Source organism: Pristis pectinata, chromosome 12 (genome assembly GCF_009764475.1).
Source record: "Pristis pectinata isolate sPriPec2 chromosome 12, sPriPec2.1.pri, whole genome shotgun sequence".
In the NCBI taxonomy this organism is placed as follows: domain Eukaryota; kingdom Metazoa; phylum Chordata; class Chondrichthyes; order Rhinopristiformes; family Pristidae; genus Pristis; species Pristis pectinata.
The window spans coordinates 52,060,147-52,085,500 of record NC_067416.1 but is presented as its reverse complement, the minus strand read 5'-3'; the positions used below and the strand labels follow the sequence as shown (position 1 = coordinate 52,085,500).

The following is a 25,354-nucleotide window of genomic DNA, read 5'->3' as shown; positions in this document are numbered from 1 at the left end:
CCAGATTTGTTGTGGTTTACCGAGATTTGAGGATAACCAGGAGACACAGAAGATTCTCCAAGAAGTTAAACTTCTATTTGCACACAAAAGCTGTGACAGTCAGACAGCCAGTTACTGATCACTGCTGTCTCTGGCTGCCCCCGAGCAAAGCTCACGGGCCTTTTTTTTAATACCTTTTTCATAGCCCAGTTACATTATCACAATCCATCATGTTCTCTCTTATCGTCACAGTTTCATCCTTCACCATTTGCCTCCTTTCACAGTTGTTTCCTGACTCACAACCATTTGTCTTTCGCCACAGTCATTTCCTGACTCAATCGCAGGGTGCCCCAATTATTTATGGGCATTGGGAGTACTGGTACTAGGCTACAGAACCATCAGTTATAAAACAATACTAGGCTTATTCGCTACAAGGCTAACAGTTATAAAACATCACAATGTGCCCCTATTATTTATGAGTTCTGAGACTCGTTGGCACCCGGCTTATCAGTTATGAAAACCATCAGCTACGGAACTGCTACAAAATCATTAGTCGCACTAGCCTAACGACCACAATAGATCAACAGTGTCTTCCTAGGAATGCGCTAACCATCTGTTTAATGAGCTACAATAAATCAAAAGTGTCTCCCTAGGAATGGGCTATTTGTTTAATGAGCGATATGTTTCCTGCACTAAGAGTTTCCAGCGCTCAGGCTGGAGAAGAAGGAGACCCAGCGGCCATCTTAAACACAGAGCAGACTATTAATAGAAAATGTACAGCCTCTTTTTTTTCATATATTCTATACTAACTAACTACACTATACTAAGGGGCCGCACCACTCAGCCTGGCCTGTTCAATGTCAGCACCAACCCCCTGGCAGCCTCTCCATAGCAACAGTGGGGTGATTCATTGATGCAAGAGCAGCAGTGTTGCAAGAGCATTGCTGCAAGAGCAGGCACTTGTGCCAGGTTCCAGGCATAGCAACGGGCATCCCAAAGGGATGTCTTTTTTAAGGTACACTGAGTCCTCATTATCCATGAGGAACAGGGGATTAGAGTCCACACAGATAACCAAAGTTATGGATCCCACTAAGGCCCTCTCAGGGCACAGATCAGTGGGTAACGAAGACTGAGTACAGTGTGGGACGTAATTGTTAGCGTTTGTACTCCGGGAGCAAGAGTGCTGCAACTAATCACCATGCTGCAGGGTGTTGCTGAACTGGGAGCCAGTGCGTATTCCTGCCGTGCACATCCACAGGTGGAGGATCGCTCAACAGCAAAAGTCTGCAGGAAACTAGGGGGAAGCTCTTCACCCACAGAGTCCAACAACGTGGAACGTGTCACCACACGGAGAGACAGGAAATGCATTGAATGGGAAGCCAAAGGAGCACAGAGCTCGTAGAGCTGCTGCCTCACATTCCAACGTCCTGCGTTGGCCAGGTTCAATCCCGAACTCGGGTGTTGACTGTGTGGAGTTTGCACCTTCTCCCTGTGACTGTGTGGGTTTCCTCCCACGTCCCAAGAGGTGTGGGCTGAAAGGTTATTAAAGTCCTGTAAATTGTCCCTAATGGGTGGGTGATTGGCAGAATCTGCTGGTGGTGGGGGTGAAGCAGGGTGTGGTCAATGCAAATGTGGGCAGAATTTTAAAAATCTATTGATGTGTGACCAGAGTAAATGACTGGTTGATAATCAGTGCAGACTCAGTGAGTCAAAAGGCCCATTTCTGTGCTGCATCTCTCTATTCCTCTGAATATTCACATTGGGTGAGATGGGAGGAGGCTGGTGTGGAGCAGAAACACTGAAGGCACCAGATGGGCTGAATGGCCTCTCTTTCTACTGTTCATTGTGTGCATTGCAGAGACAGGAAAGGCCTTAGATAAAGTGTTTCAAACAGAACTGTTTCAATTTAATCAGAGATCCAGAACATTGAACTCCAACTCAGTTAAAGAGATTACAAAAGAAAATCAACTATGCCCAATTACCAGGATTCAATCCTGGGCGAGATCAGCAGCATCGACAGAATCCAACCCCCGTGAACACCTGCAACACTTGTAAATTTGTGCTAGATTTCAGTAGCAGTGATGGTTGTATACTGAGCATACAGCATGTTCAATCTTTCTCCGCAGTGTGAACTTGCTGGTGTTTCAGCAGCTGAGATGACCAAGGGTATCTCTTCCCACACTCAGAGCAGGTGAAGGGCCTCTGCCCAGTGTGAACTCGCTGGTGCTTCACCAAGTAGCATGACTGACGGAATCCCTTCCCACACGTCGAGCAGACGAACGGCCTCTCCCCAGTGTGAACTTGCTGGTGTGCCAGCAAATGGGACCACTGAGTGAATCCCTTCCCGCACTCGGAGCAGGTGTACGGCTTCTCCCCAGTGTGAACTCGCTGGTGTTTCCTCAGGCTGGATAACTGAGTGAATCTTTTCCCACACGTTGAGCAGGAGAATGGCTTCTCGCCTGTGTGAACCCGCTGGTGTAGGAGCAGCACAGACGACTGAGTGAGTCCATTCCCGCATGTTAAGCAGATGAACGGCCTCTCCCCAGAGTGAACTCTCTGGTGCTTCAGCAAAGAGGATGAACAAGTGAATCCCTTCCCACACTCGGAGCAGGTGTACGGCCTCTCCCCGGTGTGAACCCGCTGGTGTATCAGCAGCTCAGACGACTGAGTGAATCCCTTCCCACACTCAGAGCAGTTGAACGGCCTCTCGTCGGTGTGAATTCTCTGGTGTTACAGCAAATGGGATGATCCAGCGAACCCCTTCCCACACTCAGAGCAGGTGTATGGCCTCTCCCCAGTGTGAACCCGCTGGTGTATCATCAGGGTGGATAACCGAGTGAATCCAGTCCCACACGTTAAGCAGGAGAACGGCCTTTCCCCAGTGTGAACTCGCTGGTGCGTCATCAGGATGGATAACTGAGTGAATCCTTTCCCACAGGTTGAGCAGGAGAACAGTCTCTCCCCGGTGTGAACTCTCTGGTGCGTCAGTAAATCGGACGACAGAGTGAATCCCTTCCCGCACTCGGAACAGGTGTACGGCCTCTCCCCAGTGTGAACTCGCCGGTGTTGCTGCAAGTGGGATGACCGAGCAAAGCCCTTCCCACACTCTGAGCAGGAGAATGGCCTTTCCCTGGCAGAAACTCACTGGTGCGTCATCAGGCTGGATAACTGAGACAATCCCTTACCACATGTTGAGCAGGAGAACGGCTGCTCCCCACTATGAAGATGCTGGTGTGTCAGCAGGAGGGATGACTGAAGGAAGCCCTTCCCACACTCAGTGCAGATACACGGCCTCTTCTCTGTGAATTTGTTGGTGCATCAGCAACTGGAATGACCGAGTGACTCCCTTCCCACACTCAGAGCAGGTGAACGGCCTCTCCCCAGTGTGAATTCACTGATGTTGTGTTTGAGATTCCCACAAACAAATCCTCTGCTTGTTGGATCCTGTAAAAGAAATTTACAAAAGTCATCAATAGGTACAGGGCAGTATTTCAGCTGAGATTTTAGTCTCTGTAGCGAGCTGTTATAATAATGACAAACACAAGCTTGAGGAACAACGTCATCTTCCATCTGGGAACATTGCAGCATCCAGACTGGCATCAAAATCTCTGGTTGTCTTTCCATCTATAATCAGAATGGGCCATTTCTGCCACTTCCCTTTGTTCCACCCGTTGCCTCCCTCACCTACTCTGCCACTGAAATTCAATGTGTTTTCTGTCTTTCACTGTTAAAAGGGGTATCAAACCCAAAACATTCCCTCTTTCTGCAGATGGAGACACAAGAGACTGCAGATGCTGGAAATCTGAAGCAATACATAAGGGAGTTGGAGGAACTCAAAGTGGGTCAGGCAGCATCTATTGGAGGGAAATGCACAGTCAACATTTTGGGTCTTTGTGCTGTTGTACTTGGCGACAGTACTGGTATTGGTTTATTATTGTCACTTCTACCGAGGTACAGTGAAAAACGTGTCTTGCATACCAAACGTACAGGTCAATTAAGTTCATACAGAGTGCATTGAGGTAGTACAGGTTAAAGCAAAAACAGTACAGAGTAAAGTGTCACAGCTACAGAGAAAGTGCAGTGCAGGTAGACAATAAGGAAAAAAGGTCACAACAAGGTAGATCATGAGGTCAGAGTCCATTGTAGAAGGGAACTGTTCAATAGTCTTATCACCATGGGATAGAAGCTGTCCTTGAGCCTGCTGATACGTGCCCTCAGGATCATTGAACGTGAAGGATTGACGATTAGTCTCACTTGTTGGAGATTGTCATTGTGTGGCAGTTTTCTGGTCCAAATGTTATTTGCCACTTAATATTCCAGAATAGAAGTGTTAGATACCATTCTGTATCCAGACAGAATAGAACATGTCCTCAGTGGCAGAAGGAGCCAGCACCAAAGGACATTGAACATAGTCGAGTTGTAAAATAACCATAAGTGACAAGGATTTTTGTTTCATCAACACAGTTAACTGACACAATTTAGCCACATGGGTAAATTACTTTCATAAAACATGCTTTCCTTTATTCACTGGGAGTTGGACTTAGTCACTTTTTTGACCTCAGTCCCAACTATAGTTGTTACCTACAATGATTTGGACATCAGCAGTGTCTGGAGATTGGTCCCAATCTCAGTTTGCTCATCTGTGTTTCCAGACTGTCTGCAGAGCAAAGACAAAGTGCTTTTTGCAGCAGAATCAATGGCTGCATTTATACCCACAATCCCCAGGGCTCCAGAAACGGTCCCAGCAAAACAGTCATTCACCAGCCGGGGCCTGGAGTCCACCTTGGGCCGGGCCGGCAGAGAAAGCAGCAAAATCAGAAAATCTGCAGGTGCCGGAAATCTGAAATAAAATTAGAAAATGCTGGACACGGGTCAGACAGCATCTGTCGGAAGAGAAACAAATCATGTTTCAGGTTGGAAACCCTTTGTCAGAACTGGGAAAGTGAGAAAACAAGTTTTAAATTGCAGAAAAGATGAGTAAGGGATAAATACACCATTAAACCCACAGGAAGTGGGAACAGGAGTCGAACATTCAGCATCTCAAGCCTGCTCTGCCATTGAGCAAGATCATGGCTGACTTTCCTGCCCTGTCCCCATAACCCTTGATTCCCCTACTGATAAGGAATCTATCCCAACCTGAAATATCCCCAAGGACTCTGCCACACAGTTCTCCGAGCAAGATGTTGCAAAGACTCAAGCTTCTGAGAGAAGAAATTCCTCTTGTCTCACTTTGAAACGGGCACCAGTAAATTTCTCTTTCATAAGGCTATGCTAACTCAGCTCAATAAGTTATGATTTTTCAAACAATCAATTAGATAAAAGGGCAGTCTCCAAACTAAAACATTAACTCTATTTCTCTTTCCACAGATGCTGCCTGACCTGCTGAATTGTCCAGCAGATTCTAGTTTTACTTCAGATTCTGGCATCTGCAATTTCTCTCTACAAACAGGGCAAAGAGAATGTTTCCGATTGAGAATGCCTCAGCAACCCTGGCCTCACCCTTAGTTTACAAACCTGTCAGTGATCGAGATGAATGAGGGCAGGTGGAGAGAGAGAAATTAAACACAAAGAGATATTTCATTAACTGTGAAACACATGCTGCAGCTGTTGCTGGAACCACAGGCCTTGGCAACATTTCTGGCCCACATTTCACAGCATGAACATTGCCTTGTCTCCAACTGCCTTTGTTAGTCTATGAACCAGAAAGGTCAAAAAAACAGAGTGAGGCTGGGGTTGCCTCAGTGAAGCCAGTCAGAGATGATCCCTTCCCCCCCATCTATCCCTCCCCCTGCCCTCAATTCCTCCCTCCCCTAAACCCCCAGCTGACCCTCCCTCACCCCCCAATATTCCTCAATCCCTTCCCCCCCCCCCAAACCTCTCTGCAAGTTCCTTTTGCTCTCTCCCCGGTCTAACGGAAGGGTCTCGGACTTGAAAACTTCCCTGTTTCTCTTTCCACAGACGCTGCCCTCACCTGCTGAGGGCTTCCCGCACTCACTGGGTTTGCTTTGATTTCAAGCAGGAAAGTGCCCGGGTCCCCCGTGTGGAGCGGGAGGGGGAAGGGGAGGGAAAGGCCGGGACTGCTCAGTGTGGCCGCCCGCAGTGATCCTGCAGCCCGCACGGATTCTCACCCCAACCGTGGGTGGGACCCCGGACTCGATCAAACTTCCTGGTCCAAGTTGGCGCGCAAATGACGTCACCTCCATTGCGCGCCTGCGCTGTGGGCTCGCTCACTGCAGCCAGAGCACTTTCTCGGCCGTGGTGCCTCTTGGGTAAATTCGGCTGCCATGCGAACCAACATGAACAGCGTCTTTAAATAGCTTCGTTCTCCACCGCAAATCATTCTGCCGACAATAACTGTGAGACGAAGGAAACACTGTTGTCAGTCTGTGCACGGAAAGCTCCGGAGATCTTTTGTTCCTTCCCCATCCTCACCCCCACCATCTCCACCACCTCCTCCAGCCCCATATTAAGATCGATAGATTTTTGGACGGTAGGTAAATTGGTTTATTATTCACATGTACCGATGTATAGTGAAAAACTTTGTTTTGCATACCATCCATATGGGTCATTTCATCACATCAGTGCATTGAGGAAGTACAAGGGAAAATAATAACAGAATGCAGAACAAAGTGTTACATTTGCAGACAAAGTGCAGTGCAGGCAGACAATAAGGTCCAAGGCCATAACGAGACAGATTGTGAAGTCAGAAGTCCACATTTTACGAGGGAACCATTCAATAGCCTTATAACAATGGGACAGAAGCTATCCTTGAGCCTGGTGGTACGTGCTTTCAGGCTTTTTTGTATCTTCTGCTCGATGGAAGGGGGGAGAAGAGAGAATATCCGTGGTGGGTGGCGTCTTTGATTATGCTGGCTGCTTTACCTAGACAGCAGGAAGTGTAGACAGAGTCTGTGAAGGACAGGCTGGTTTCTGTGATGTGGTGAGCTGTGTCCACAACTGTCAGCAGTTTCTTGCAGTCTTGGGTGGAGTAGTTGCCATAACAATGCTTTCTCTGGTGCACCTATAAAATGTGGTGAAGGCCAAAAGGGACATGCCAAGTTTCTTTAGTTTCATGAGGAAGTAGAGGCGCTGGTGAGCTTTCTTCATGGTCGGACCAGGACAGGCTATTGGTAATGTTCACTGCTAAGAACTTAAAACTCTCAACCGTGTTGACCTCAGCACCATTGATGTAAACTGGAGTGTGTGCACCTCTCCATTCCAAAAGTCAATGACCAGTTCTCTTGTTTTGCTGACATTGAGGGAAAGGTTGTTGTCATGACACCACGGCACTAGGTTCTCTATCTCCTTCCTGTGCTCCCGCTCATCGTTATTTGAGATCTGGCCCACGGTGGTGTCATCTGCAAACTTGCAGATGGAGTTAGAGTGGAGTCTGGAGAGACAGTCGTGAGTAAAAAGGGAGTAGAGTCGGGGGCTGAGGATGTAGCCTTGAGGGGAGCCAATGTTGAGAATAATCGTGTTGGAGGTGTTGTTGCCTATCCTCACTGATTGCAGTCTGTTGGTCAGAAAGTCAAGGATCCAGTTGCAAAGGAAGGTGTTGAGTCCTGGGTTTAGAAGTTTGGAGATGAGTTTGCATGGAATTATATTATTGAAGGCAGAGATGTGATCAATAACAACAGTCTGATGCAGGAGAATCAAGGGAAATGGGGTTAGTGAAAAAAGCTGGTGCAGAAGTAAAAGATCAGTCAAGATCAGAATCAGGTTTATTGTCAGAGATATGTGTTGTGAAATTGTTTTGTGCCAGCGGGACAGAGCAAGACATAAAAATTACTATAAGTTACAAAAATAAACAAATAGTGCAAAAGGGGAATAATGAGGTCATGACCACGGGTTCATGGACCGTTCAGAAATCTGATGGCAGAGGGGAAGAAGCTGTTCCTAAAACATTGAGTGCGGGTCTTCAGGCTCCTGTACCTCCTCCCCGATGGTAGTAACGAGAAGAGGGCATGTCCTGGGTGGTGAGGCACTCAGGAGACTGCAGCTACTGAAACCTGGAGCAACACACAGAATGCTGGAGGAACTCAGCAGGTCAGGCAGCATCTGTGGAGGGAAATGGACAGTCAATGTCTCAGGTTGAGATCTTTCATCTTCCCAGACTCGACCCTGTTTTATTCTCCACTTTAACCACCTTCCCTTGAAGTCTGTGTATTATCTAAATGACCATTGTCAGATTAAATAGCAATCACCAGTCTCACTTCCAAACTAATCCAAAGGGTTGGTTGGCACTCACTCAGTCATGTGTTTGTTGAGTCACTGTTTATTTTTCTTCAAATACCATTTCCGGGCACACACTGTGTGTTTCATTACCTGCCACTTTGCAGAGCAGATCATGAAACACACATTAATGGTGTGCAGCAGAACAATGCATACATTGCTCTCAGTGTGCACATGTTTGTTAGGATGGGGAGGGCAATTATTCAATTGCTGTTATAAGGCGATTGAATGGTCCCCTAATACAAAATGGACGCTATCTCGTTATGGCCTTGGATCTTATTGTCTGCCTGCACTGCACTTTCTCTGTAACTCTAACACTTTATTCTGTTATTATTTTCCCTTGTACTTCCTTAATGTACTGATGTGATGAAATGACCCATATAGACGGGATGCAAAACAAAGTTTTTCACTGCACATCGGTACATGTAACAATAATAAACCAATTTACCTCCTGCCCAGAAATCTATCGATCTTAATATGGGGCTGGAGGAGGTGGTAGAGATGGTGGGGGTGAGGATGGGGAAGGAACCACAGAACAACGGGTCTTTTAATATTGTGTGTCTGTAGCTGAGCCCAGTGTGGGTCAGCACACTCGGGGATGGGGCCGGTGCTAATGCAATGTAGGGACGTGTCTTGGAGCTAAATAATCTTCTGGCGGCGGGTGTTTGCGGGGAGCCCAGAGGGGATGGGGATGAAATGTTGGGCAGTGAGCCCAGGGCAGGACACAGTGAAGGGCGGGGCCCCGGGGAGGGAGGCCCCGGGGACACAGTTCCCTGGAGGCGCCCACACAGGTCGGCGGGGCGGGGAAGGCGAGCGGGCGGTGCGCTGAACTCCGGGGACCAGGGGAGGGAGCTGGGACCGGGGTCCCGGGGAGCTCAGCCCATCGACCGGGGGCAGGACGGCCGCTGGCCGGGACGGGACCGGGGGGAGGGGAGGGGAGGGGAAGGGCGGGGCCGGCGTCGGGGGGAGGGTCGGGGAAGCCCCTCTGCGGGGACGCCCGCCCCTGTGACACAGGCGCGGTGCCGCGGCCGGGGAGCGGGTGTGCGCAGGCGCACTGGGATGGCGGCGGCGCGGTGGTTGTGGGTGATCCGGGGCCCGGCGGTCGGGGCGGGGGAATGGGGGGGGGTAGATGAAGGGGCAGGGATGGGGGGAATGGGGGGTAGATGAAGGGGCAGGGGTGGGGGGGAATGGGGGTAGATGAAGAGGCAGGGGTGGGGGGGTAGATGAAGGGGCAGGGGTGGGGGGAATGGGGGGTAGATGAAGGGGCAGGGGTGGGGGGAACGGGGGGTAGATGAAGGGGCAGGGGTGGGGGGGAATGGGGGTAGATGAAAAGGGGCAGGGGTGGGGGGGAACGGGGGGTAGATGAAGAGGCAGGGGTGGGGGGAACGGGGGGTAGATGAAGGGGCAGGGGTGGGGGGGAACGGGGGGTAGATGAAGGGGCAGGGGTGGGGGGGGAACGGGGGGTAGATGAAGGGGCAGGGGTGGGGGGGAACGGGGGGTAGATAAAGGGGCAGGGGTGGGGGGGTAGATGAAGGGGCAGAGGTGGGGGGGAATGGGGGTAGATGAAGGGGCAGGGGTGGGGGCACCGAGGGGCAGTGGGAGGGGGAATGAGGGGGGAGGAAGCGGGAATGAGGTGTTGGAGGGGAGGAGGGGTTAATGTGGGTGGAGGGGGAATGTGAAGGGAGGGGATGGGCGGGAGGGGCAATGTGAGGGAGTGAATGAGGGAGGGGAAACTAGTGGTAGGAGGGAGGAGGAAGGGTGGGATGGAGGGAGGGGGAGGAGGTGGGAGGGGGAAGAGGGGAATGGAGTGGGGAAATGAAGGGGAGGGGATGTGCAGAAGGGGGCAGTGAGGGATGGGGAGAATAGGGGAGTGGGGAAGGGGAACGAGGGGCAGAGGGGGAAGCGGAGAGGGGGGATGGGGAGGGGCAATGAGGGCAGAGATGCGAGGGAAGGGGCAGGGTTTGGGGGAATGGGGAGAGGGTGAGAACAGAATGAGGGAGGGGGAATGAGGCAAGGCACCGGCGAGTGGGGCCCGGGGGCCCAATAACATGACGTGCCCCAGCCTAATGGTTGGAGAGGAACATGTTGTATTCTGTCTGGATATAGAATGGTATCTAACACTTCTATTCTAACTCAGTACAACTCACAATAATAAACCAAAACAAATAAAATCACCAAGTCCAACACCACCAAGAGCCAAAACATTGACTGTCCATTTCCCTCCATAGATGCTGCCTGACCCACTTTGAGTTCCTCCAGCTCCCTTATGTATTGCTTCAGATTTCCAGCATCTGCAGTCTCTTGTGTCTCCATCTGCAGAAAGAAGGAATGTTTTGGGTTTGATGCCCCTTTTAACAGTGAAAGACAGAAAACACATTGAATTTCAGTGGCAGAGTAGGTGAGGGAGGCAACGGGTAGAACAAAGGGAAGTGGCAGAAATGGCCCATTCTGATTATAGATGGAAAGACAACCAGAGATTTTGATGCCAGTCTGGATGCTGCAATGTTCCCAGATGGAAGATGACGTTGTTCCTCAAGCTTGTGTTTGTCATTATTATAACAGCTCGCCACAGAGACTAAAATCTCAGATGAAATACTATCCTGTACCTATTGATAACTCTTGTAAATTTCTTTTACAGGATACAACAAGCAGAGGATTTGTTTATGGGAACCTCAGACACATCAGCGAATCCACACTGGGGAGAGGCCGTTCACCTGCTCTGAGTGTGGGAAGGGAGTCACTCGGTCATTCCAGTTGCTGATGCACCAACAAATTCCCAGAGAAGAGGCCGTGTATCTGCACTGAGTGTGGGAAGGGCTTCCTTCAGTCAGCCCACCTGCTGGCACAACAGCTTCTTCATACTGGCGAGCGGCCATTCTCCTGCTCAACGTGTGGTAAGGGATTGGCTCAGTTATCTAGCCTGATGACGCACCAGCGAGTTAATGCTGGGGAAAGGACATTCTCCTGCTCGGAGTGTGGGAAGGGCTTTGCTTACTCATCCCACTTGCAGGCACACCAGCGAGTTCACACTGGGGAGAGGTCATTCTCCTGCTCAACGTGTGTGAAAGGATTCACTCGGTTATCCAGCCTGATAACACACCAGAGAGTTCACACTGGGGAGAGGCCGTACACCTGCTCCACGTGCAAGAAGGTATTCACTCAGTCGTCTCAGCTGCTGAGACACCAGCGAGTTCACACTGGGGAGAAGCCGTACACCTGCTCCGAGTGTGGGAAGGGATTCACTTGGTTGTCCCTTTTCCTGAGACACCAGTGAGTTCACGCCGGGCAGAGGCCGTACACCTGCTCCGAGTGCGGGAAGGGATTCACTGAGTCATCTGAGCTGCTGGTACACCAGCGGGTTCACACTGGGGAGAGGCCGTATACCTGCTCCGAGTGTGGGAAGGGATTCACTCGGTCGTTCCATCTGCTGACACACCAGAGATTTCACACCGGGGAGAGGCCATTCATCTGCTCAACGTGTGGGAAGGGATTCACAGAGTCGTCTCAGCTGCTGATACACCAGCGGGTTCACACTGGGGAGAGGCCGTACACCTGCTCCGAGTGTGGGAAGGGATTCACTCGGTCATCCTATTTGTCTGGACACCAACGAGTTCACACTGGGGAGAGGCCGTACACCTGCTCCAAGTGCGGGAAGGGATTCTTTCGGTCGTCCCATTTGCTGACGCACCAGAGAATTCACACCAGGGAGAGGCCGTACACCTGCTCCGAGTGCGGTAAGGGTTTCGCTCAGTCGACCCATTTGCTGACACACCAGAGAGTTCACACCGGGGAGAGGCCATACACTTGCTCCAAGTGCGGGAGAAGATTCACTCATTTATGCAGCCTCAAGACACACCAGCAAGTTCACTCTGGGGAGAGGCCTTACACCTGCTCCGAGTGTGGGAAGGGATTCACTCGGTCGTCCCATTTGCTGAGGCACCAGCGAGTTCACACCGGGTAGAGGACATTCACCTGCTCTGAATGCGGGAAGGGATCCCTTGCTCATCTGACCTGCTGAAACAGCAGCAAATTCACACTGTGGAGAAAGATTAAACATGCTGTATGCTCAATGTACAACCATCACTGCTACTGAAATCTAGCACAAATTCACAAGTGTTGCAGGTGTTCACGGGGATTGGATTCTGTCGACGCTGCTGATCTCGCCCAGGATTGAAACCTGGTCATTGGGCACAGTTGATTTTCTTTTGTAATCTCTTTAACTGAGTTAGAGTTCATTGTTCTGGATCTCTGATTAAAATAAAGTAGTTCTGTTTGAAACACTTTAGCTAAGGCCCTCCCTGTCTCTGCAATGCACACAATGAACAGTAGAAAGAGAGGCCATTCAGCCCATCTGGTGCCTTCCAGTGTTTCTGCTCCACACCAGCCTCCTCCCATCTCACCCAGTATGAATATTCAAAGGAACAGAGAGATGCAGCACAGAAATGGGCCCTTTGACTCACTGAGTCTGCACTGACTATGCACAAGGCAGGGAAATTGCTGGACGTGGCATCAGTCAGGGGTCACTCATCCGAGATGATGAAGAATGTCTTCCCTTGAGAACGGAGCATCTCTGGAATTCTCGGTGCCGGGGACTTGCAGAGACGGAGTTATTCAGTACATTCACGGTGGAGATGCACAAACATCTGAATGACAAGGGAGTTGCAGAGTGTGGGGAAAGAAGGGGAAAATGGTGTCTGAGGCCAGGGTCGGATCAGTGTGATCTTGGGTAATGGAGCGGCTGAAGTGGCCGACACTTCTGCTCCTGTTTCTTCTGGTTTTTCTGTTGTTGTTTTTGAGTATTACAACCTTAACAAGACTCAGGTCAGTCAAACTTGGTTTCCCTTTTGTAATCATCTCTCTCTCTCCATTTCTATTATTCTCTGGGTACCTTTCAGATTCTCCATTTGACTGATGTTACACCAGCTGGCCTACAGTTGTGTTTTCTCAAATACTGGGGTGACATTTGCTGCCTTCCAAACTGTGGGAAATGTTCTCAAATCTGCAGAATGTTGGAAGACGACAAAACTATTCGTCCACTGTTTCCCTCAGCATCTCATTCACACCCTGAGGACCCAGGTTATCAGCTCTGAATTTATCACCTTTACCTTCCTGTTAATTCCTCCAGCTCTCATATTTTACTGATGATAATTTCATTGAGTTCCTCATTCAGTCTGTACCTGTCGTATTTCTGTGAGGCATTTTCTTTCTTCTGTGAAGACAGACAGAAAATATTTGGTTAACTACCCCGCCATTTCATTACACATCAATATAGTTTCTCCTGTATCTCTGTAAGGGACCAACATTAACCTGAGCTCAGCTCTGTGTGCACACATACAGTAGCTCTTCAAATCTATTTTTATGTTTCTTGTCAGACAACTCTCATATTCCACTTTGCCTTTCTTTATCAATGCCTTGGCCCCCCTTTGCTGAAATCTAACATTTTTCTAATCTGCAGGTTTACTGCTTTATCTTGGCAAAATGTTAAGCCTTTCCTTTAATCTAACACTCTCTTTAACTTCTCTTATTATCGACCACTTTTCCTTGTGTTTTTTTGCCTGTAAACAATATATATTACATTTAAAGAATTAAAACTGAGTTTCCATGTTGTCCCTGCTTGTTTGCCATCATGTCCTTTCATCTTGTTTCCCAAATTTTGCCCCTGTTACGTACCAGCAACAATAGAAACACAACGAGCCATGTGTAAGTGTTAAAACTATTTCATTAATAACTACTTGTAATAATAAAAAAAGTAAAACTGTTAGATATTAAACATTAACCCCAAAACTAATAAACTCAAAAGTGTGTGTGTGGCGAATTCCCAAACCCCAAGTCTAGGAATAGTTCTCAAAGTTCAGTTCAGCAAGTCATATGGTCGAACGCTGAGCAAAGGCTTTTGCAGAACCACAGTAGCTCGCAGAGAGAATGGACGGAAACATTTATGATTTCCACATGTTCCACGATGGAACCAAACGACACCTCAGTCACTGATGATCTCCATTTGTTCCAAAGTAGCTGCCACACCGAAGGCATTCGGTGCATGGCCGCCCACGGATACACCTGCCTTCCAGTACCGGTTAACGACAGAGTGCACTCCACTTTGATTGCTCCACAATTCCATACATGGATCGCAGTGACAGACGCAGCTATTGTTCTTCATCCATGGACGGACGGACAGTCGGTTGACCAGAACAGGCATGCCAGCCGGTACATAGCATACGCACACACACACACCACTACGCTGCTGGCCAGCTGCCGTAAAGGGACATTCACCAAGTAGCAACCTAGCTCGTAACACCCCTTGCTTAAGTATATTGACGATCGTGGTTTTAGATTGAACTAAATCCCTTATCAATTTTTCTAAATCTGTCATAAAAATACCTTAACCACCACATCATTAATTAACCCTTTCTTATAACGAAGTAAAGTATGTAAAATAGCTGTCCTCTCATTAGTTTCTCAACACCCTGGTCTAGAAAACTCTATTATAGACTTTATGAATCCGTCCCCCACACTGTTGCTGCGATTTGCTGAGGCTGATCTCCAGAGTCAGAGAGTTAGAAAGCACGGAAACAGGTCCTTTTGCCCAGTGAGTCCAAGCCGACCAAGATGTCCCATCCAGGCTGCTCCCATTTGCCAGCATTTGGCCCAGAGCCGCCTGAACCTTTCCGATCCACGGGCCCGTCCAACTGTCTTTTAACAGTTGTTACTGGACCTGCCTCAAGCACTTCCTCTGGCAGCTGATTCCACACAGATACCACCCTTTGTGGAAACAAAAAAAGTTGCCCCTCAAGTTCCGATTAAATCTTTCCCCTCTCATCTTAAACCGATGCCCTCTGGTTCTTGATTCCCCAACTCTGGAGGGTGGCGGTGGGTGGGGGGAAGACTGAGTGCATCCACCCTATCTATGCCCCTCATGATTTTATAAGATAAGATCTCTTAAAATCATTTCACACCTCTATAAGATCTTAAAACACCTCTGTAAGATCACCTCTCAGTCTCCTATGCTCCAAGGAATAAAGTCCTGGCCTGTCCACAGTCCTCGGCCCACTGCCTCAGCTGATAAAGATCCCCTTGTAATTTTTGATAACCTTCTTCATTGTCCACTCCAGCACCTATTTTCGTGTCATCTGCAAACTTACTCACTGTGCCCTGTGCTGTCGTATCCAAATCGTTGATGTGGACGACAAATGACAATGGGCCCAGCATCGAGCCCTGAGGCGCACCACTGGTCACAGGCCTCCAGTCCGAGAAACAACCTTCCACCATCGCCCTCTGCTTTCTACCATCGAGCCAATTGTGCGTCCAATGAGCCAGCTCTCCCTGGATCCCATGCCATCTAACTTTCCAGAGCAGCCTGCCATGTGGAACCTTCTCAAAGGCCTTACTGAAGTCCATATAAACCACGTTACCACCCTGGCCTCATCAACTTTCTTGGTCACATCATCAAAAAACTCAATCAAGTTCATAAGACACGATCTCCCGTGCACAAAGCCATGCGGAAATCCCCGAATCAACCCTGGAGACACAAGAGATTCTGCAGATGCTGGAATCTGGAGCGACACACACACACCAAATGCTGGAGGAACTCAGCAGGTCAGGCAGCATCTGTGGAGGGAAATAAACAGTCGACTGTTTATTTCCCTCCACAGATGCTGCCTGACCTGCTGAGTTCCTCCAGCATTTGGTGTGTGTTGTCCCTAATCAATCCCTGTCTGTTCAGATGGACGTGTATCTGATTCCTCAAAATCCTTTCCAGTAACTTGATTATCACAGATCTTACACTTACTGGTCTATAGTTGCCAGGTTTCTCTTTCCCATCCTTCTTAAATACAGACACAACAGTCGCTCTCCTCCAGTCTACCGGCGCCTCACCTGTGGCTAACCATGATGCAAGTATCTCAGCCTGTGCTCCCGCAACTTCTTCTCGAGCCTCCCGCTGTGTTCTTCGATATACCTGGTCAGGCCCTGGAGATTTGTTGACCTTCATACCGTTTAAGACATCCAGCACCTCCTCTACTTTAATGTGGACTATCCCCAAGACCTCCCCGTTTACCTTTCCCAGTTCTAAAGACTTCATGTCTTTCTCCATGGTTAAAAACAAAGGAGAAATATTCATTAAGGAGCTTGTCTGTCTTCTGCAGCTCCACACAAAGATGTCCCTTTGGTCTTTGGGGGCCGTATTCTCTCCAGTAAACTCTTTTTCCCTTCGTATAAAATCTCTTTGGATCCTCTTGAATCTTCTCTTCCAAAGCAACTCATGCACCCTTTTTGCCCTCCTGATTTCCTTCCTGAGTACACTCCTGCATCCGCTATACTCCTCCAGGGATTCGCTTGATCCCAGCTGCCTGGACCTGACCCATGCTGCCTCCTTTTTCCTGGACAGGGCCTCCACATCCCTCATCATCCAGGGTTCCCTACTCCGACCAGCCTTGCCCTTCACTCTAATAGGAACATGCAGACCTTGAGCTCCCACTATCTCACCTTGAAAAGCCTCGCACTTGCCTGTGGTCTCTTTGCCTGCTAACAGCCGACTCTGATCAACCTTTGCAAGCTCCTGTCTCATACCGTCAAAATTCGCCCTGCCCCAATTTAGAACTTGAACCTGTGGACCAGTTGTCTCTTTTCATGACTAGTTTAAAACTAATAGAACTATGGCCACTGGTGCCAAAGTGCTCCCCCACTGTCACCTCAGTCACCTGCCCTGCCCGACTACCCAAGCATACGTCGAGCTTGTTACTAACCAACACCAGACTGGTTTGCTTTTCCTCTCTATTTACAGCCACTTCCTGTTCCCCCATGTGACCCCTTGCATTGCCTACTGGGAACTGTAGTTCTTTATCATAACTACAAAATAACATATAATAACGCAGCTGCATCACAGCTCAGTACGGCAACTGCTCTGCCCAGAACCACAAAAAACTGCAGAGAGTTGTGGACACAGCCCAGCGCGTCACGGACACCAGCCTCCCCTCCTTGGACTCTGTCTTTTTTTCCCGCTGCCTTGGTGAAGCAGCCAGCATAATCAGAGACCCCACCCACCCAGGTCATTCTCTCTCCTCTCCCAACAGGTAGAAGACACAGGAGCCTGAGGGCATGTGCCATCAGGCTCAAGGACAGCTTCTATCCTACTGGGATAAGACTATTGATGAGATGGACTCTTGAACTCACAATCTACCTTATTATGACCTTGCACCTTATTGTCCACCTGCAATGCACTTCCCTGCTGCTGTGACACTTTACTCTGCATTCTGTATTGTTTCACCCTTGTCCGACCTCAATGCACTGTGTAATGAATTGACCTGGACTGGAAGGCTGCAACATGCCCAGGGGGAAGAGGAGGTGCTGTTCCTCAGGCTGGTGTCAGGCCTTGTTGTAACAGTGCAGGGGGTGGGGGTCGGGGTGGGGGTGGGAGAGAGAATTAAAGTGACAGGTAACCGGGAGCTCAGGGTCGCTCCTGCGGACTGTACGAAGGTTGTCCACAGAGCGGTGACCCAACCTGTGTTCGGTTCCTCTGTTGCAGAGGAGGCCACACTGTGAGCACCCAATGCAGTGAGTGGATTGGAAGAAGTGCAAGTGAATCGTGAATAAGAGGAAAAGGGCTTCCAGACCCCACATTAAATTCAATGCTGGGTAACTCATTCCCTCTGTTTGTATCAGAACTGGTCACTTCTGCTGTCGATCACCTACCTGTAACGTTGGAAATCAAAGGACTGCAGATGCTGGAATCTGGATGATAAACACGATGATGCTGGAGGAACTCAGCAGGCCAGGCAGCATCCGTGGAGAAAAGCAGGCGGTCAACGTTTCGGGGTCAGGACCCTTCTTCAGGACTGAAGATAGGAAACGGGGGAAGCCCAATATAGGGTAACTCGGGAGAGATTAGGTCCCTTGAGGCATCAATGCTGTCATCTGCGTGTGGAACCACAAGAGAGGGTCGATATCTTAAATGAATATTTCTCATCTATATTTGCACAGAGGTCATGCAAGCTAAGGAATTAAGGGATACGAGTAGTGATGTCTTGAGACAGATTATCATGACAAAAGAGGAGGTGCTGGCAGTCTGAATGCATATTAGAGTGGACAAATCTCCAGGGCCTGACCAATTGCATCCCAAGACCTTTCAGGAAGAATAGGAAAAAATTGCATGGGCCCTGGCAGAGTTATCTGCATCTTCCTTAGCCAGGGCTGAGATACCAGAAGTCTGGAGGGTGTGCCTTTATTTAAGAAGGGCTGCAAGGACAAGCCAGGGAACCACAGGCCAGTGAACCTAACATCAGTGGTGGGAAATTACTGGAGGGGATTCTGAGCGACAGGACCTACCAGCGTGTGGAAAGGCAAGGACTGCTGAGGGACAGTCAGCACGGCTTTGTGAATGGGAAATCGTGTCTCACAAACATCACAGTGTTTTTCATCACAGGCGGAGGACTGTGCCGGGTTGCCGTGTGGGGAGCGGGCGCAGACTGGCTCTTTGGCAGTTGCAGACACGATAAGACTGCAGATGCTGGAATCTGCCGCAAAAAGACTGCTGGAGGAACTCGGCAGATCGAGCAGCATCTGTGGAGGCAGAGGGATGATTGGTGTTTCGGGTCAAGATACTGCATCAGGACTGAGTGTAGAGGGAAGACAGCCGGCATAAAGAGGTGAGAGGGAGGGGGGAGGCAGAGGTTGGGAGGTGGAACCAGGTGAGGTGGGAGATGATGGGCAGGTGGAGGCAGATGGGTTGGGGGTTGGGGGGAGGCAGAAGGTAGAGACATCGGCTGGAGCTGATGTGGAACCAGATAAGGGAGGGAACGTGAGCAGGTGGCAGCAGCTGGGGCAGGGGTAAGTAGACAGAGGCAGAGAGATGACAAGTGAAAGCTCGGAAGGGAGGAAGGATGATGAGCAGATGGAATCAGGGGCGGGAGGGGAACGGATCTCGGGAATGGGCGGTGGGGGAAAGAGGGAGGAGGAAAAGGTGAACAAAAGGAGAATCTGGGAGGAGTGGGAAAGGAACGAGAGTTGGTCGCCTGAAACTGTCAAATTCAACGTCCGTACCTTTGGGCTGTAGGCTCACCACGTGGAATACAAAGTGCCGTTTTTCTAGTTTGTGTTTGGCCTCACCATGGCAGTGGAGAAGGCCGAGGACAAACAGGTCGGTGTGGAAATGAGGAGGGGAATTGAAATGAGCTGGAACCGGAAGCTCGAGGTGGCACATCATCCTTCACCATTTCTGCGTCAGGATCCCAGCACCAGTCACATCTTCCCCTCTTCCTCCACTTTCTTCCAAAGGACCACTCTCGGTGGTGGAGCAGCCGTCCAAAACTAGAGGCTCAAGGTGAAAGGAGAAAGATTTAAAAAGGATTGGATCAGGTGGCAGCTGAGGGAATGTTTCTCATGGGGGAAGAATCCAAATTTTCAGGGGCATGGTTTTGGGCTGAGGGGTCACCTGTTGGTGATAAGGAAGATTCTGTCACTTTTCCATGAATCAGAGAGACAGGGTGAGAGAAGCATCTACAAAATACATTGCAGTCATTCCCAGTTTTGAAAGCATCTCCTTAAACTCTGATCATCAGGCACCAATCTCAAAAAGGCAGAATCTTTCCCCAACCTGACTTGGGAGCGGTTCCTCAGTTATTGTATTCAGGACAGAAATCAATGTATATTTTTTGAGGTGGTGAATGGGGGAATCAGGTAGAAGAATGAATGAGGCACAGGATCTGTCAGGACAGTCCTGTATTGCAGTGACTCAATTGTGCAACCTTCAGCCCATTGAGAATAGCCCCATATTAAAATGAGCTGGGAGTAGCACGGTAGTGAAGCGGTTAGCATAACACTATTACAGCGCCAGCGACCCGGGTTCAATTCCGGCCGTTGTTTGTAAGGAGTTTTATACGTTCTCCCCATGTCTTCCTGGGTTTCCTCTGAGTACTCAGTTTCCTCCCACATTATAAAGATGTATGGGTTGAGAAGTTGTGGGCATGATATGTTGGCACCAGAAGCATAGAGTCACTAGCCGGCTGCCCACTGAACACTCTAAGCAAAAGATGCATTTCACTGTGGGTTTCAATGCTCTTGACGAACAAAGATATCTTAAATCTTAAAGAAAAAGTTGAGTGAAACACCATTACTTTCTCCCCGAGGCTTGATGGATGGGGAATGTCACAGAAAGATACAGCACAGAAACAGGCCGACACAGTCCACAACTCCACACTGATCCCACATTCATCCTTTTTTAAAAATTCTCCCGACATTCTTGTCAACTCTCCCCAACTTCTCCCACTCACCAGGGGCAATTTACAGCAGCCAATTGACCTACCAACCAGCATGTCTTTGGGACGTGGGAGGAAACTGGAGCTCCTGGAAGAAATTCCCAGTCACAGGGAGAACCCCCACACACACAGTACCCAAGATCTGGATTGAACCTGGGCTCCTGTCACTGCGAGGTAGCAGCTCTATTAGCTGTGCTGCTCCAATATCTGGGACAAGATCCCTGCTGAGCTGTTGTCTTTGCCATCAATCTGCTGAAAGTCCTGCAGGAAATTCCGGGGGAAGCTCTTCACCCACACAGTTCAACAATGTGGAACGTGTCACCACACGGAGGGATGGAGGTGAACGACAGGAATGCATTGAATGGGAAGCCGAATGAGCACAGAGCTCGTAGAGCTGCTGCCTCACGTTGACAATGTTCAATCCCGACCTCGGGTGTTGACTGTGTGGAGTTTGCACCTTCTCCCTGTGACTGTGTGGGTTTCCTCCCACATCCCAAGAGGTGTGGGCTGAAAGGTTATTAAAGTCCTGTAAATTGTCCCTAATGTGTGGGTGATTAGTGGAATCTGCTGGTGGTGGGGGTGAAGCAGGGTGTGGTCAATGCAAATGTGGGCAGAATTTTAAAAATGTATTAATGTGGGATCAGAGTAAATGACTGGTTGATAATCAGTGCAGACTCAGTGAGTCAAAGGGCCCATTTCTGTGCTGCATCTCTCTGTTCTGAATATTCACACTGGGTGAGATGGGAGGAGGCTGGTGTGGAGCAGAAACACTGGAAGACAGCAGATGGGCTGAATGGCCTCTCTTTCTACTGTTCATTGTGTGCATTGCAGAGACAGGAAGGGCCTTAGATAAAGTGTTTCAAACAGAACTGCTTTATTTTAATCACAGATCCAGAACATTGAACTCTAACTCAGTGAAAGAGATTACAAAAGAAAATCAACTGTGCCCAATGACCAGGGTTCAATCCTGGGCGAGATCAGCAGCGTCAACAGAATCCGACCCCCATTAACACCTGCAACACTTGTGAATTTGTGCTAGATTTCAGTAGCAGTGATGGTTGTATATTGAGCATACAGCATGTTTAATCTTTCTCCACAGTGTGAATTCGCTGGTGTTTCAGCAGGTCAGATGACCAACGGAATGCCTTCCCGCACTCAGAGCAGGAGAATGGCCTCTCCCCGGTGTGAACTCTCTGGTGCGTCAGCAAATGGGATGACTGAGTGAATCTCTTTCCGCACTTGGAGCAGGTGTATGGCCTCTCCCCAGTGTGAACTCGCTGGTGTGTCATCAATTCGTATGACCTAGGGAATCCCTTCCCGCACATCGAGCAGAGGAATGGCCTCTCCCCAGTGTGGACTCTCTGGTGTGTCAGCAAATGAGACAACTGAGTGTATCCCTTCCCGCAGTCGGAGCAGGTGTACGGCCTCTCCCCAGTGTGAACTCTCTGGTGCTTCAGCAAACTGGACGAATGAGTGAATCCCTTCCCACACTCGGAACAGGTGTACGGCTTCTCTCCAGTGTGAACTTGCTGGTGGATCATCAGATTGCTTAACTGAGTGAATCCCTTCCCACACTCTGAGCAGGTGTACGGCCTCTCCCCAGTGTGAACTCGCTGGTGTATCAGCAGCTCAGATGACTGAGTGAATCCCTTCCCACACTGAAGGCAGGTGTACGGCTTCTCCCCAGTGTGAACTCTCTGGTGCTTCAGCAAACCGGATGAATGAGTGAATCCCTTCCCACACTCCAGGCAGGTGTACGGCCTCTCCCCAGTGTGAACTCGCTGGTGCATCATCAGGTTGCCTAACTGAATGAATGCTTTCCCACATATTGAGCAGGAGAACGGCCTCTCCCCGGTGTGAACTCGCTGGTGCCTCATCAGGCTGGTTAACTGAGAGAATCCTTTCCCACATGTTGAGCAGGTGTACGGCTTCTCCCCAGTGTGAACTCGCCTGTGTGAGATCAGGCTGGATAACTGAGTGAATCTTTTCCCACACGTTGAGCAGGAGAACGGCCTCTCCCCAGTGTGAACTCGCTGGTGAGCCTGCAAGTGGGATGACTGAGCAAAGCCCTTCCCACACTCCGAGCAGGAGAATGGCTTTTCCCTGGCATGAACTCGCCGGTGTGTCATCAGGCTGGATAACTGAGCCAATCCCTTACCACACGCTGAGCAGAAGAATAGCTGCTCCCCTGTGTGAACACGCTGGTGTGTCAGCAGGTGGGATGACTGAAGGAAGCCCTTCCCACACTCAGTGCAGATACACGGCCTCTTCTCTGGGAATTTGTTGGTGCATCAGCAACTGGAATGACCGAGTGACTCCCTTCCCACACTCAGAGCAGGTGAACGGCCTCTCCCCAGTGTGAATTCACTGATGTTGTGTTTGAGATTCCCATAAACAAATCCTCTGCTTGTTGGATCCTGTAAAAGAAATTTACAAAGTCATCAATAGGTACAGGACAGTATTTCAGCTGAGATTTTAGTCTCTGTAGTGAGCTGTCATAATAATGACAAACACAAGCTTGAGGAACAACGTCATCTTCTATCTGGGAACATTGCAGCATCCAGACTGGCATCAAAATCTCTGGTTGTCTTTCCATCTATAATCAGAATGGGCCATTTCTGCCACTTCCCTTTGTTCTACCCGTTGCCTCCCTCACCTACTCTGCCACTGAAATTCAATGAATTTTCTGTCTTTCACTGTTAAAAGGGGTATCAAACCCAAAACATTCCCTCTTTCTGCAGATGGAGACACAAGAGACTGCAGATGCTGGAAATCTGAAGCAATGCATAACGAAGCTGGAGGAACTCAAAGTGGGTCAGGCAGCATCTATGAAGGGAAATGGACAGTCAACATTTTGGATCTTGCTGGTGTTGGACTTGGCGATCGTATTGGTGTTGGTTTATTATTGTCACTTGTACCGAGGTACAGCGAAAATCGTGTCTTGCACACCGATCCTACAGGTCAATTCATTACACTGTGCAGTTGCATTGAGTTATTACAGAGTGCATTGAGGTGTCAAGAAAGCTCACCAGTGCCTCTACTTCCTCAGGAGGCTAAAGAAATTTGGCATATCCCCTTTGACACTCACCAACTTTTATCGATGCACCATAGACAGCATCCTATCCAGATGCATCACGGCTTGGTACGGCAACTGCTCTGCCCAGGACTGCAAGAAACTGCAGAGAGTTGTGGACACAGCCCAGCACATCACGGACACCAGCCTCCCCTCCTTGGACTCTGTCTTTACCTCTCAGTGCCTTGAAGCAGCCAGCATAATCAAAGACTCCACCTGCTCAGGTCATTCTCTCATCTCTCCTCTAACACCGTGCAGAAGATTCAGGAGCCTGAGGGCACGTACCACCAGGCTCAAGGACAGCTACTACCCCACTGTGATAAGACTATTGAACAGTTCCCTTACACTATAAGATGGACTCTGACCTCAGGATCTATCTTGTTGTGACCTTGCACCTTCTTGCACTGCACTTTCTCTGTAGCTGTGACACTTTACTCTGTACTGTTATTGTTTTTACCTGTACTACCTCAATTCACTCTGTTCTAACTCAATGTAACTGCACTTTGGAATAAATTGACCTGTACGATCGGTCTGCGAGACATGTTTTTCACTGTACCTCGGGGGCGGGTTTAGTTTCACATATCGACGGGAGAAGTGCTTCTGAGGAGTGGAGAGTATAAAAAAGATGGTTTTGTGTGCAGAGTAACGAGGAGATGGCTCCGGGACCAGTGGACACCAGGTTTAAATATTTTTGCAAAATAATCCAAGGCGGTGCCAGCGTTTTGGCGCTGCAAGATCTCCTTTGTTTTGTCTCTTTCTCTCTCTCTGTCTCCTCCTCTCTCTCCCAATGCTCTCCCGGCTGCCGGATCGAACACCCGACCAGGCGGCGACGCTGTGGCCCTTCCCCCGTCAGAGACATCGCCTTTGCCCCCGCTCCAGCCTCCTCTCCCCGCACAACTGAAAACTCCATTCACCCAGCTCGACTGAAGGCTCCTCCGTTCGGAAGCCGGAACCAGCTCCTCCCGCCGCAGAACCGCACCTCCCGTCTGCATTAAAACAGGACAATCCCAGAGCAGGAGGGACAAGCGGCTGAGCACAGCGGGGCGGGCAGCAGCGGTCCCGGCAGCAGCGGTCCCGGCAGAGGGGGAAATCGTGTCGGGCCCCGCGTCAGATTTTGCTCAAGGCCCGGAACCCAGATCTGGAGGGGAGGGGGAGCAGCGGGAGGGCGGAGGGGAGGGGGAGGAGAGAGGGAAGGGGAGGGCTGAGGAGTGAGGGAGCCGGGACTGTCCCAACATGGCTTCCCGTGAAGTTTCTGCAGGTCCGCACTGGATCCAAGGTAGAAATAAATGATACTTTTAGAGAATTTTATTCTAAACTTTGTAGTTCTGTTTCTCCTAAAGACGATACTGTAATGAATAATTTTTTCGACCAATTAAACATTCCTGCACTCTCTGTTGAGAACTGAAAACAGTTGGATCAATCTATTGTTTATGAGGAAATCGCCGAGGTCACACGTTCATTGCACTCTGGAAAGACTCTGGGTCCTGATGCATATCCTGGAGAATTTTATAAGGTCTTTTCCTCTCTGCTTATACCTTATTTATGTTCTGTTTTTTCAGACTCTTTTAAATTGGGTAGGTTACCACAATCTTTTTATGAAGCCTCGGTTTCACTTATTCTTAAGAAAAATAAGAACCCAACGCAGCGTTCTTTGTACAGACCAATTTCTTTACTTAATGTTGATGGTAAAATTTTATCTAAAGTTTTGGCTCGTGGATTGGAAAATATTCTACCACAAATTATATCCAATGATCAGACTGGTTTTATTAAAAATTGTTATTCCTATTTTAATATTCGTCATTTACTGAATATTATCTGCTCT

At 49.3% G+C, this 25,354-nt stretch overlaps 2 protein-coding genes and 1 pseudogene across 2 annotated transcripts; 1 reads left to right on the top strand and 2 right to left on the bottom strand.

Annotated features, from left to right (window-relative positions):
• Positions 1-24,440, bottom strand: part of LOC127576412 (zinc finger protein 850-like) — a 34,833-nt pseudogene extending 10,393 nt beyond the window's left edge.
• Positions 10,058-13,755, top strand: LOC127576577 (zinc finger protein 530-like). The gene is given in 2 exon segments (XM_052027131.1): positions 10,058-10,321; positions 10,850-13,755. A coding segment is annotated over 1 exon segment (1,038 nt). The 5' UTR covers positions 10,058-10,321; positions 10,850-11,134; the 3' UTR covers positions 12,173-13,755.
• Positions 13,295-16,923, bottom strand: LOC127576591 (uncharacterized). Its single transcript, XM_052027163.1, has 2 exons — positions 16,084-16,923; positions 13,295-13,420 (listed from the first exon to the last, which is right to left on the bottom strand). The coding sequence occupies exons 1-2, from the start codon at positions 16,772-16,774 to the stop codon at positions 13,374-13,376; spliced, it is 738 nt and encodes a 245-aa protein (XP_051883123.1). The 5' UTR covers positions 16,775-16,923; the 3' UTR covers positions 13,295-13,373.
• Positions 24,441-25,354: the final 914 nt, after the last annotated feature.